Below are 13,490 nucleotides of genomic sequence, written 5' to 3' on the forward strand. Positions count from 1 at the left end.
TTCCCTGCTAGGGCTGATAGCCAGAACAGAAGACTGGAATTCTCTCCCGCTGAGGATCAACGTCTCGGCCAGCCCGGTTGCTTTCTTTGCATTCAAGGGGCGCTTGTCTCTTAACAAGGGGAACGTTACGAGTAAACATGCTGTTTTGGTGACGTGCTATCTGCCAGTTACACTGTCTGCCTTTAACTCTGTCTGGCCTGAGTGGTGAACCCGTGTTACCCTGGCACCCTGCCTGGTACTTTAACCACTTCCTGATTACCCCAGTTTTTTTTATTAGCTAATCACAAACTAAATCACAGAGCTGGAAATTGACTAAACATGCCAAGTACACTTTACCGTTGGCTCTGTGGTACACACAGGCCTATGTGAAATACTTCAGGCTGTACTATTACTGGGACAAGAGTGGCTTCTCCTAAAACCACAAGGAACCGTCATTGGTTGCAATGGGTTAGCTGTCGTACTCTCTGAGAAACACAGAGATGTTCAGCTAGTAACTTATAGCGAGGGACACTACACGAACACCAAACTGACCATGTTATCCAGCAGATAAGGAGCAAGGCGGGGCTAAGGTTGCTCCTCTAAACTGTATTAAGTTCAGATCGTCTGAAAGTATCTGTGTTAAACTTTAGCTTTAGCAACCTAGTGCGCACCCCTTTTGTAAACACGCACACACACATGCACCCCACAGTAGTTCTGTGTTGGCCAAGGCTGCCAGGGCTGCTTCTGCAAACAGGACTAAAATCTCTCTGTGTGGTGACTGCGCCCCGATGCTGGAGGATGACGCTATCCCCTCACTGTATGGGGCATCCCCCTTTCACACACAGCCACCGTCTGTCACCGGGCACTGTCTGTGGCGGATGTCATTGGGATGGTGAGGAGGTTTGGCGGGACTGCTGAGGAACGGTCTTGGCTACCACTCAAGGCCATCATGGAGCTGTCTGATCTCAAACCAGATTCCCCTTTCCAGAGCCATGAAGCAGTCACCCGTTTTCCAGATGCTTGTTTTTCCCCGATGCAATTTGACTGCGAGAGTCAGTTAATGAAGGGTTCAATTGAAAGCCATGGAACGCCCTGGACAGAGGCGTGCAGCTAGAAGGATGACAGTGAATAGGTTAGAGACAGGTACCTCAAACGTTTCACTATCGTTTGTCCTCCAGCAGGCCTGTGGAGACGAGTTCTCCTGATGAATGTTCCTTCGAATAAAGGAAACCCAACGTCAAATACTGCCTTGATTGCTGTTGACTTATGCTGTGCACAGCGGGGGCGGATCTATGACAGCATCGTGTTTGAAATTTGCAAAAACTAAACGTGACAATCTGAATGCCCAGTCACTTAACAGTTGTTTATAGGTTGCAGTTTAAATGCCCATTGCATCAGAACGTTAATTTAAACAGTCTAGACTGCAATTAAAAAAAAAAAAAAAAAAAGTATCTATGTTCTTGCTAGCTGGAGTTATCTCATGCCAGAGTGAGTTTACTGTTGATTATTCACTGAATCCTTGGGGCTTCGGAGAACAAAACCAAGGCAACTTTCTCCTGATATGGCAGTCACACCAGGAATCTGCTCGGCAGGGGTATATTAGCGAAAAACCCTTCATCCTGGCCGTGACTCCGCACTCTTTCAGAGCCCTCATGCTTCCACTCTGAGGTAACCGTGTGGGGCACTGGCCCGAGTTACAATCGGAGCTCAATCTGCAGCTCAGCTTAATGAAAGGCATGAGAGTCAGTATCCAGATGGCGAGGATTCCAGGGGGGTACGATCACGTAAAACGGATGCCATCCAACAACAACAAATGGGTTCGATGAAGATGAGTCACTCTTGTCTCATCAGAGAGCGATGTCCCCCCCCGCCACTGAAAGGTAATGACCCTCTGTGACTCCACACACAGGTTTAGCTGCTGTTCGGGCTGCAGCACCACAGTAATGCCAACTGCCAGGCTGTGAGCCACCGATGCCCCTACAATGGTTTTACAAACTGCCCTCTGCAGCTGCCTGTGTGCTCTGGTCCTCCTCTACCCATCTTACAAGTTGGGTGAATCAAGACATTCTCTCTGAATGAATTTCAGCCACACAATGTCACCATGCTCTTCTGAAATATGTGTGTGTGTGTTTGTGTGTTATGGGTGGTGGTTGTTAACCTTGGTGCATGCTGTTCCTTGCATTCCTTTGTCATGCGTGTAATACCGCATTCCCCCGACACAGTAACCCCTTCACTCTGCAGGGTGAGCGTCCCAGTGCTGTGATGAACGTGAAGACCGCTTTGAGGCACCAGTCGGTGGAGGGTGTGGGTCCAGACCTGGCATGCACACACCAGGCAGCTGAATAAGACTGTGATGTAGCACTGCGTATAGACCAGAACGGCACATTAGTGATGAGTGTTTAATCTTTCAGAGACTCACCACATTGTTTAATTTTATATTTAATATATATTTGGAAAGACTGTAGCTTCTAATTGGCCTCAGCTGTTCCACAGACTCACTCCAGTGTTGCCATTAGCTCCAGTGTCAGTGGTGATAAGTGATGCACAACACACTGAGTGCTGGACCACTGGGCGCATTGTTAAACCTGCTGGAGGCGGGCGGCACTTTAAACCACGCCACGGCTCTTCACTGTACAGTGCTGGTCACGGCAGCAATTCATTTTCATGTATTTATTTATTTGTATCAAATGCATACCTTAGTGCCAGTGCAAGATATCTTACATATGCGTTGTCAGTGTCAAAATAAATATGATCATACCAATAATAAATCCCTGTCATTGTAACAATAGCTGAATTGAAGTTTTTGGATTTGGAGTGCACATTTGGAAGTTGTTTATAAGTTCCAATACATTAACCATTCAGTATATTGTTATTGGCGTCACATTGTTAATGTGACTTAACTTAAAGTCATATTTATAAACAGAGCAGACTGCTAATATAAAGCACTGTGTTGCCAGTGTATGATTCAGTGTTGGTAACGGGTTTAATGTGCATTAATAAATAGCAGCTTTCAAACCATAAACTCAGCTGTGAATGAGAGTGATTACACCGTGTTCAGGAGGAATGCCCTCTGTGTTTTCCAGTGTGTTGACTGACGAGCACAGGGTTGCTCACACACTAGAGCGAGTGTCTCCTGTTGCTGTCAAACTAAACTGTAAGATACACACTTTTGAACAAACACTCTTGTGTACAACTCATGAGCATTCCACACACACATTCACACACACACTCCCACAAAGTGCAGGAGTTTTAGCAGTACATGGCAGCAGTGGTTTCTCTGTTGTTACCTCACTCACTGTCTTGTGTTGAACTTGCACTAATCACCTTGCTAAAGAGCGCATTCAGACAGCCACTTCCTCACGCTCTCATCTGGTTTCCTCTGTGTGGCACAGAGCCGACCCCAGGGCTCCCGAGCGCACTATATAAAGAGCAGAGAGTCAGGAGCCAGGCAACTCTGCTGCACAGCGCTCAGAGGACAGCACTACGCACTACACACTGACCACGGATCACGGAGCACATACATACTCAGGTAAGATTCTCATTCTCACTTATTGTTTTACGTCTTGCTACTGTAACACTTGGATTTGGACATTTCACTTCTACTTCTAAAACAATATTCACATATTTGTGTCTGTGTGTGTGTTTGTGTGTGTGTATATATGTATATATATATATATATATATATATATAGATAGATATGTATGTCATATTTTATTATTAAACAGCTTGTAATTTTTTGTGTCTTACCAAAGAGGTGAATGCGTTATTATATATTATATAGGATTATATTTTTATGTTAGTATGAGCTAGGACTGGTTTTTAAGAAAAATAAAAAAATACTGAATTCCCAAGTGAATTCAACTTAAGGTAATGTGTGTGGGTGTTTCTGTGTGTGTGTGTGTCTGTGCGTGTGTGTGTGTGTGTATGTTTCATCAATGTAGACATTTTTTTACAGCTCCCTTGGTCCTGGAGATGACTTTCACAGATGTGATATTCGAGAGGGGCTCTGTTAACTTTTTGCTGTGCACATCTATAACCTGCCTTCCACTCTTTGCATGTTCAGCTTCCCCCTGCTTACTGTTGTCCTCTCTTTGTCTGGAAATACAATGCTGTGCGATTCACAATTACTGGCACCTGTATGTTGTGAACTCTTGTTAATCCTCTCTCACACATTATCTGGCAATGAACAGCGTGCCTGGCTTTTATTATCACGCTTACTGTAATCGGCAAAATCAATGCAGGCTGACGTTTATATGTGTGGAGTTCAGTTCTAGAAGAACATGCAGGAGTAGGCACTGACGAACCAAACCTGGACATTTATCAAATCTGATGGGGGAAAAATGTAAATCACAATGATAAACCTTTCCGGTTGAGAGGGATTTTGCTGTGAATTTTTTTGAAACTAAATTTGAAACGTATGATACCCTAGAGGGATTGAGAATTTTTGCTGCTCACCATTCTGAACACATCGTCAGCAAGAAACCAATATCCTCTTCCCTCATTTGTCAATTATAATCTGAATTGACTATATCCAGCATGTAGGAATTGTAATTAATGTGGACATGCACCTGTCTTTCATAAAGTACTCAGTCCTGAGGTGCAATGCAAGACCATATCTCTTGTGCTCAGGGGACAATGTCCTTTGTGAACAGAATGAAATGTATCTTTATACTCAAAGCACTACAAGTTAATGAATAAATATGTTATTATCAGTGATTTATTTACATCTGACAGTGTAGATGTTCGTGCTGTGATTTTTCAAAATTGTGTAACAATCTGAGTGGCTGATTTTTGAGTTGTGGAAGCAAATGCCTGTGATGTGTGACATTGTTTTCCAGGAGAATTGTGGGGGTGAGGACACAGCAGAACTATAATTAGGACAGTTGGACTGCGTGCCAGAGGCTCAAAGGTCAGAGGTCACAGCAGAACCAGAGGATGACTTGCCTGTCAGTGAGGGGCCTCCTCGTCCTCGCCGTGGGAGTGCTTTCCTGTGCGCTGGCTCAAGGTCTGCCTATCTCTCCGTCTCCAAATATTCTCCACCTTGTCTGCACATGGCACCCTACCCTAAACACAGAATAAAGCACCCTTTAAACACTGGTTTTGTCCACGGCACTGTCAGACAAAGCAGTGATGATCAGCATTCCTGTATTTCTTTGTTAAGTCATGAATATAATAATCAAAATGATGATAATGAAAAAAATAATAATAATGATGATGATGATGATGATAATGCTTGTAAAATGCAAATTAATGCATCTTCCTCTCCTCTTGTGATGAAGACAGCACAAGCACCTGTCTTCCATTAGATGTAGCACTGTCTGCGTTACCAGCGTGTAAACTGTGAGTGAACATGCCTGAGGGCACGCGGCAGATCACACAGTAGGGGCACTGAGCCTGGTCTGTGTGAGGAGCAGCCATTATAATTGAAGGGAAGGAGAAATGTCTACGGTTTCGATATTAAAACAATTATGAAAGTAAAGCGTTGTAATTTTAACAGGGATTTGAAGCGGACCAACTGGTAAGAGCTGAGGAAAGTTCACTGAGCAAACATTTCCTGGTTGCCCTGCATTTTGTTTTTCTTTAATCATGTTTTTTACTTCTTACAAACCAGTAGTTCCAGACGGTGCGAGATTCACAACATGAAGGGCTACTCACAGAGAATCACACATTAAAATGGTTTAATCCCTTCATGGTGTCTGGCAGTCTCCCATAGAGAGAACATCACAGAAGACAACGTATTTCAGTGATCGTGCTGAATGTTAGGAAACAGATTGCCAGTAGTATCTCATCTGGCTCATGTCAATCAGAAGTTATTCAAAAATAAATCAAAAACATGTACGTGTGTAGTGGTTTGTAACTGTATACTCCAGCTGTACTGCTTAGTTCAGCTGCCATCACTGCAGCCTGACTGTAAAATGTTATTGTAACTGAACAGAACACAAATACCTTTCCACACAGCCAATGCTCCTGTTATTGTACCTGCAATTGCAACAACTGACCACAGGCTTACTGTAATCTAGAGCCCAGGCTGGTGTAGTAGTGTGTAGCAGTGTGTAGGCATCCTACCCAGTACGAGATATTGGAGGTGCTGCACTGCCCCCAACAACCATCACACCGTGTGTCTCATCCTGACAGGAGTCCGGAGTCAGAGCCAGAGCCGGACCCGGGAGACGAGGAGAGTGCGAGCCGGGCTGCACAGCAAAGTCACCCCACAGCCCAGCCCAACTGAAGGCAAGACTGCTACATACAGCCCCAACTGCACATTCCTTAGAGATTATAATTTGGTCACGACCTTCGCCAGCTGTTGTGTATCATCATTGACTGGAGTGCTGGTATTTCAGATTAATAAACACACAAAAGAGTGTCTCATCAGACAGGTGGGAATAGACTGGTAATAGAGGGTAACAGGTTAAATTGCCCTACTACAGCATTCATTAGAGGTGGATGCAGCATAAGTTACGTCACTAGCTTCTTTAACTAGTAACGTGCAAAGAAATTAAAAGACATGGAGACATGAATAGACATGGGCTCAAGGAGAAATACTATTGTTGACAATGTTTGAGAAAGACTGGGAACTGTCGGGGAATTGGAGCAGTAGGATAGGGGCTTAAGCCCACCCAGCCCATGTGCCAGTAACAGTACTGTAGGTTTAAACACTGATTGTGTCTGCCCTGCCAGACGAGTGGAGTACCTGGTTCAACGTGGATCACCCTGGGGGTCAGGGTGACTATGAGCAGCTGGATGCCATTCGCTTCTACTATCATGAGCGCGTGTGCGACTCCCCCCGAGCCCTGGAGGCGCGCACCACAGACTGGACCCCGGCCCACAGCACGGGCGAGACAGTGCACTTGGACCCCCGCCGTGGGTTCTGGTGTGTGAATGCAGAGCAGCCCGAAGGGAGGAACTGCTCCAACTACGCAGTCCGGTTCCTCTGCCCCAAAGGTCAGTGCAGCCACATTTTTTTTTTGCAGTAGTTTTGACTTGGAGACTTTGGGATTATTTTGTGGGGAGAACAAAATTATGTTTTAAAAATATATATATAAATATCCCCAGATTCTTCATAGGTGTGCAAATTTGCTTATTTCAGTTGGGACTGGGGGTCTGTTTTTGCAACAGAGCTGTCCCACAAAAAACACAAACACAAACCAACAACAGCCACATTAACCTACAGCTGTTTCCTCCTATCAGCCCCTGGGGCCGCAGCGGAGGGAGTGTGGGGACCATGGTCGGAGTGGAGCCCATGTTCCGCCCAGTGTGGGGGCACTGCTGTGCAGATGCGCTCCAGAAACTGCAATTCACACTCCCACCACTGGGAGAAGGAGTGCATCGGACCCACTGTGGAAGGCAGAATGTGCAAAGGACCATCCTGCACAGGTAAAGTAGTGGTCTCTAGTGTGTTTCTCTCTCTCTCACGCACACGCACAATGATCATACTTTCATGTGTGCTGGGGAAAAGATGGTGTGTATGCATTCACACATCCATCTTTGTCACAAAGATACAGATGTTCCTTGTTTTATATTGTTAGGAAAGCACAGAACTACATTTAAGTTCAGCGTGAGTATGCAATAAACATCCATGCAGATTCCACTCCACTGTGTGAACACACCCAGAACTTCACATACTTCCTGAAACTCTTTAAACACCAGACTCATTTAGATTTCCAGGAATTATATTCTCAATTTCCTGATTTAAATCATTTACATTTAATATGAAACAAACAAACAGCAATTAATAATACTTAGACATAGTCGTTTCTTCTTCTGTTCCAAATTTGTGGGGAGGGTTGCTGAGGGTCCAGCTGCTGTGACAGGTCTAGCTGTGTGTGTATCTCCCTGTGCTGTAGTGTGTAACCTGTCCTGCCCCATGGGCCATGTGAATGCGGAGTGCGAAGCCTGCATGTGTGAGGAGCACCTCCTGCTGGGCACGGTTCGCACTGCGGCTGGTCTGCCTGTCCCTGGGGCCGCACTGCTCAGGGTGGGCAAAACGGCCAAGCTTCTCACCCTGACAGACCACAACGGCCACTTCAGCATCCCAGGGGTCTGTCCCGACGGCAACACCACCCTGAGGGTCAAGCTGGAGAAATACGCCCCTGAGACAGTCACGGTGCCCTCCAGTAATGACAAGGTCTCCGTCATTCATGTCAAGCTGCAGAGGGCAGGTATGGCCAGTCTTTTATGGATCTATTGAACAAAGTTATGCTATGCTATGACAGCATATATATGCTCTAATTGTGATAATAATAATAATTGAGAAGTCTAATGGCAGGAATGGCCTGAGGATTTAATTTATTAAAGCAAAAACAACTCGGATTAAACCCCTCAAAACAATATTATTATTTTTTATTTCTTGGCAGACGCCCTTATTCAGGGCGACTTACAACATAAGTGCAAAACAAAGTGCAAAAATACAGTCCAATAAAGGCATCAATCATTACAAATTCAATTTACATAAAACATAGCAATTCAAAGTCTAATACATTTTACAAATTCCAATTTCCAATTTACACAGGCAAGTACAGTAAGTGAGGTCCTACATCCTGGACGGTAAAAGCTAAGTGCTGTCAAGATGTTGGGTCACAGTCAAGGGCTACAGGAAAGGGAGCAAGGAGGAAAACAAATCAAAAACGCAAGAAGCATAATAACAATCTGTGAAGTGCTATCTGACAGGGGTTAAAAGGACTAATATTATTCCACTACCTGACACTTTGTCCTTTTGATACCTACAATGTTTACACACCAAAGAGTTCTTAAGGTCATACTTCATTTTTAATAAATACATAAATTCGAGGCACCAGGCCTGAGAGCACAGACATGTTTCTATGCTGGGCGTACATTTCCTGCACAGCGTGAGGTCTGATTGGCTGCCTGTTGCTCTGTCCCCTCAGAGAAGCCCCATGTGCTGAAGAACCCGGAGAGCAAGGCGCGGCGCGAGGGCCAGACAGCCGCCTTCTGCTGCAAGGTGGGGGGACAGCCGGAGCCGGACAACTACCTGTGGTAAGAGCAGGGGAACTCCACCAGCAGGGACTGCTTTTGTCTTTTACCTGTTTAAGGACCAGGCCAAACAAAAACTTCAATCCACCATCACTCTATGGGTTTCCATTGTTGGTAAAAGACTTATTCACAAGCAATATATGCAGTTTAAACAGGATTTCTTACGTTTCGGTTTTTGATTCTCTTTTTTTTTTTTAACCATTATGTGTGAGTAGACAAGGTGTAAGTGTGCTACAGTAACTGTAATACATATATGTACTGGCTTTACTCATTAGTAAACCCTTTACTAACTGGGGAATTGGGTCCTTTGTGTTGTCCATACATATGCACATGTGTAATATAGCGTAATTTTGTGAATTTAAAATTGATTATTGATTTTATTATATTGTTGTAAACTCTGCTTAGAATCCTTGGATGAGAAGACCTGTGGCAAACAAATACATCATAATAAAACACACACACCCTGTTCATTTGAGTGTTTTTTTTTTTTTTTAACTTGACAATCCTAGAAATTACTTTTACTTATTTGAAAATATATATTTAAAGACTTTTGATTGAGTCAAACTTACAGATTTGTATGTGTGGTGTGGCTTTCCCCTGATACAGAGCAGGATATAAGTGCATGTCTGTTGTATTTTCTCAGGTATCATAATGGCACCCTGCTGGACAGAAAGCAGTTCCAGTATGACAGCACCCTGGTACTGAAGAAACTGAAGAAAAGCCAGGCGGGCGAGTACCACTGTAAGGCAAGCAACGAAGCTGGGACCATCAAATCCCAGTCTGCTACCCTCACTGTCATTGGTGAGTATCCCCCAGTCAGTCCTCAAAAATCAGTTGTTTAAAAAGTACATTCAATATTCTTTGTTTTTCCTCTTTTTATGAAATAAAATGAATTAGGCACCTTTCCCATCTGGCACCACTTGCACTTTGGAACTGGTCGGGTCTGTTACTAATGATTTATTTAGTTTCAACAAAGGAGAAGATGTTCGTAACTGTGTTTGATAAATTAAAGTAATTCAGGCAGCTTTTAGGCAGATTTAGATTAGATTTAGGCAGCTAAGAAAGTGCCAGGAAATACGGGAGCAAACAATACCTTATTTGTCCTGTGTAGTGTTCCATTTCATCTCAGCCAAGGGAAGGTGCTGGTAGTATAACAGACTATACACACTTTTACTTCTCTCCTGACAGGGCCTGAGGAGCCTTCCTGTAAACCTGAGCCTGAGTCCCACCTAATCCGCCTGCCTCACGACTGCTACCAAAACTCTAGCAACTCCTTCTTCTACGATGTTGGGAAGTGCCCCACAGGAACATGCACCGGACAGCTGGACAATGGGATCAGGTGCAAGGACACTGTGTCGTACTGCTGTGGGGTGGAGAAGATGGAGCAGAAGCAGATAACCTGCAAGGGCTACACACTGCCCACCATGGTGGTCACCGAGTGTGGCTGCCAGAAGTGCGTCGACACGAAGGTGATCGTGCGCGGGAGGGCAGTGGCAGCAGACAACGGTGAGCCTCTGCGCTTCGGACATGTCTTCATGGGAGGCGTCAGGGTCAGCCGGACAGGCTACAAGGGCACCTTCTCCATCCAGGTACCCTTCGACACAGAGAGGCTGGTCCTCACCTTTGTTGACCACATGAAGAAATTTGTGAACACCACCAAAGTGCTGCCCTTCAACAAGAAAGGTGGGGCAGTGTACCATGAGGTCAAATTGCTGCGGAGGAAAGCGCCAGTGACTCTGCTCTCCTCTGAGACAAACATGATCTCACTGGGGGAGAAAGAAGGGCAGGACCCCATTGCTGAGCTCCAGATCCCACCTAATGCCTTTTACAGAGAAAATGGGGAGGTTTATGTGGGAAAAGTCAAAGCCAGCGTGACATTCCTGGATCCCAGAGACATATCCACAGCAACAGCTGCTCAGAGCGACCTCAACTTTGTGGGCGAGGAAGGGGACGTGCTGCCTCTAGTGACCTACGGCATGTTCTCAGTGGACTTCACGGATGAGGCCATGACAGAGTCCCTAAATGCCGGCAAGGTGAAGGTGTTTCTGGACTCGGCTCAGGTACGTATGCCGGAGCACCTTAGTGGGATGAAGCTGTGGTCCCTCAACCCAGAGACAGGCTTCTGGGAGGAAGAGGGAGACTTCCACCTGGAGAAGACCAGGCGCGGGAAACGGGAGGAAAGATCCTTCCTGATCGGTAACATGGAAATCAAGGAACGCCGACTGTTTAACCTGGATGTGCCAGAGAACAGGAGGTGCTACGTCAAAGTCAGAGCCTTCCGCAGCGAGAGGTTCATGCCGAGCGAGCAAGTGGAAGGGGTGGTGATCACCCTGATCAACATGGAGCCTACCCCAGGTTTTTCCTCCAACCCCAGGGCCTGGGGGCGCTTCGACAGTGTCATAACCGGCTCAAATGGGGCCTGCTTGCCGGCTTTCTGTGATGACCAGAAGACGGATGCTTATACTGCCTACGTGATGGCCAACATCGGTGGTGAGGAGTTGGAAGCAGTCTCGTCATCACCAAAATTCAACCCCAACGCTATTGGAGTCCCCCAGCCCTACCTGAACAAGCTGGGCTACAGGAGAACAGACCATGAAGACCCCAAAATGAAAAAGACAGCCTTCAAGATGAACGTGGCAAAGCCCAGCCCCAACGCCGCAGAGGAGAGCAACGGCCCCGTCTACTCGTTCGAGAACCTGAAGGAATGCGAGGAGGCCCCATTTACAGCAGGCCACTTCAGGTTCTACCGGGTGGAGGGAGACCACTATGACTACAACACGGTCCACTTCAATGAGGATGATCCCATGAGCTGGACTGCGGACTATCTGAGTTGGTGGCCCAAGCCCATGGAGTACAGGGCGTGCTACATCAAGGTGAAGATAAACGGCCCCAAGGAGATCATGGTGCGCTCCCGGAACATGGGAGGCACCCACCCACAGACGGTCGGGAAGCTGTACGGAATCCGGGACGCGCGTAGCACCCGAGACATGGACCAGTCCAACTTGTCAGCTGTCTGCCTGGAGTTCAAGTGCAGCGGAATGCTTTACGACCAGGATCGTGTGGATCGAACCCTGGTCAAGATCATCCCCCAGGGAAGCTGCAAGCGAGACAGCGTGGACAGCATGCTGCAGGAGTACCTGGTGAACCACCTCCCGCTGGCGGTCAACAATGACACCAACGAGTTCACCATGCTGGCCCCCCTGGACCCCCTGGGCCACAACTACGGCATCTACACCGTGACCGACCAGGACCCCAGGACGGCGAAGGAGATCGCTCTGGGTCGTTGTTTCGACGGGACCTCCGATGGCACCTCCAGGGTCATGAAGAGTAACGTGGGGATGGCCCTTACTTTCACCTGCGGGGACAGGCAGGCAACGCGGCAGAGTGTGTTCCAGGCGCTGCAGAACTCACCCGGACAGACGCTGGTGAGCGCTGTGAGGGAAAGCAGGCGCAGCAGGAGACAGAGGGGCAGCAGGCGTCCTCGCATCGCTCAAGTCCCTCTCCGCAGGACCACAGCTGGCTAGAGCACTTGCTCACTGGCCCGCCTGCCGGCATGCTCTATCACAAGCCACCTGAACTGCAGATGAACCACATCACTGCATATGAGTAGCATGTTTTTAACAGTGTGAATCTAACCACTCAATTATTTGGGTTTTTTTAGGGGGGAAGGGGGGGTATTTTGTTTTAAAACCTAGTCCTTTATAGTGTTTAATCCTTATATAATATTGTGTTCATTTTACTTCGTAATATTAATCAGCTTTCGGTTTCTTTTACATTAGTAATACTGACCCACTCTGAACCAGGGAGTGTCAACACTACCCACCGTTACAAAATAATGTTCTACTCAAATTGCATGATCAACCAGGGACACGTGCCATCACTTGCACACTAATCTTAAATACATATGGATTATTCTCATCATACTGTGATAAATATCACCTGTACTTGAAGTTGTAAATAAAGGGTTATTTATTGTACTCATCAGCATGAGAGGAAAGAAATGAATGTATTATTTAACACCCAAGATCATTGCTGTAACACTTTTTTTCTTTGTTTGGTTTGACCAATGTATGATACAAACATTTTGCCGATTTAAAGGAGTGGAAAAGTGTGGTCTTCAAACACAGGAATAGGAAGCAAGAAACAGACCTATAATACAACCAGACAACTAAAAGTATAGAAAGTTTTGTTCCAGCTTCTCTCACACTCTCCGGGTTTGGAAAGAGGGGCCTGGAAAAAAGGAAAACAAAAAAGCACCATTTGCCTTTTTTGGTTTTTGTTTTGCCATCTTTCTTATTCTGAAAAAGCAAACATGGGAGTAAACAGAACACAGCTCAGCATGAGTCAAGCACAGCGACTCGGTGACCAGCCCCAGAACCTGGAATTCGGATTCTCTGGATGTTGCGAAATTGACACTAATGAAGACAGTAAAGGCTACGACTAAAAAAAAAAAAAAAAAAAAAAAAAATGGGGGTGGGGCGTGGGGTAACTGAATGAAACAAACCAAAAAATATATATTT

The 13,490-nt window shown here is 46.0% G+C and overlaps 1 protein-coding gene and 1 long non-coding RNA gene across 2 annotated transcripts; both read left to right on the forward strand.

Annotated features, from left to right (window-relative positions):
* Positions 1-3,437: 3,437 nt before the first annotated feature.
* On the forward strand, positions 3,438-6,209 carry LOC136748876 (uncharacterized). Its single transcript, XR_010816640.1, has 3 exons — positions 3,438-3,508; positions 4,818-4,984; positions 6,115-6,209. It is a non-coding gene; the product is annotated as an uncharacterized LOC136748876 (long non-coding RNA).
* A 324-nt stretch (positions 6,210-6,533) lies between these two features.
* cilp (cartilage intermediate layer protein, nucleotide pyrophosphohydrolase) lies at positions 6,534-13,487 on the forward strand. The gene is made up of 7 exons (XM_066700312.1): positions 6,534-6,573; positions 6,658-6,921; positions 7,168-7,353; positions 7,824-8,138; positions 8,865-8,973; positions 9,614-9,771; positions 10,159-13,487. The coding sequence occupies exons 1-7, from the start codon at positions 6,534-6,536 to the stop codon at positions 12,492-12,494; spliced, it is 3,408 nt and encodes a 1,135-aa protein (XP_066556409.1). The 3' UTR covers positions 12,495-13,487.
* The last annotated feature ends 3 nt before the right edge of the window (positions 13,488-13,490 follow it).

This window comes from Amia ocellicauda, chromosome 4, assembly GCF_036373705.1.
Source record: "Amia ocellicauda isolate fAmiCal2 chromosome 4, fAmiCal2.hap1, whole genome shotgun sequence".
Lineage (NCBI taxonomy): Eukaryota > Metazoa > Chordata > Actinopteri > Amiiformes > Amiidae > Amia > Amia ocellicauda.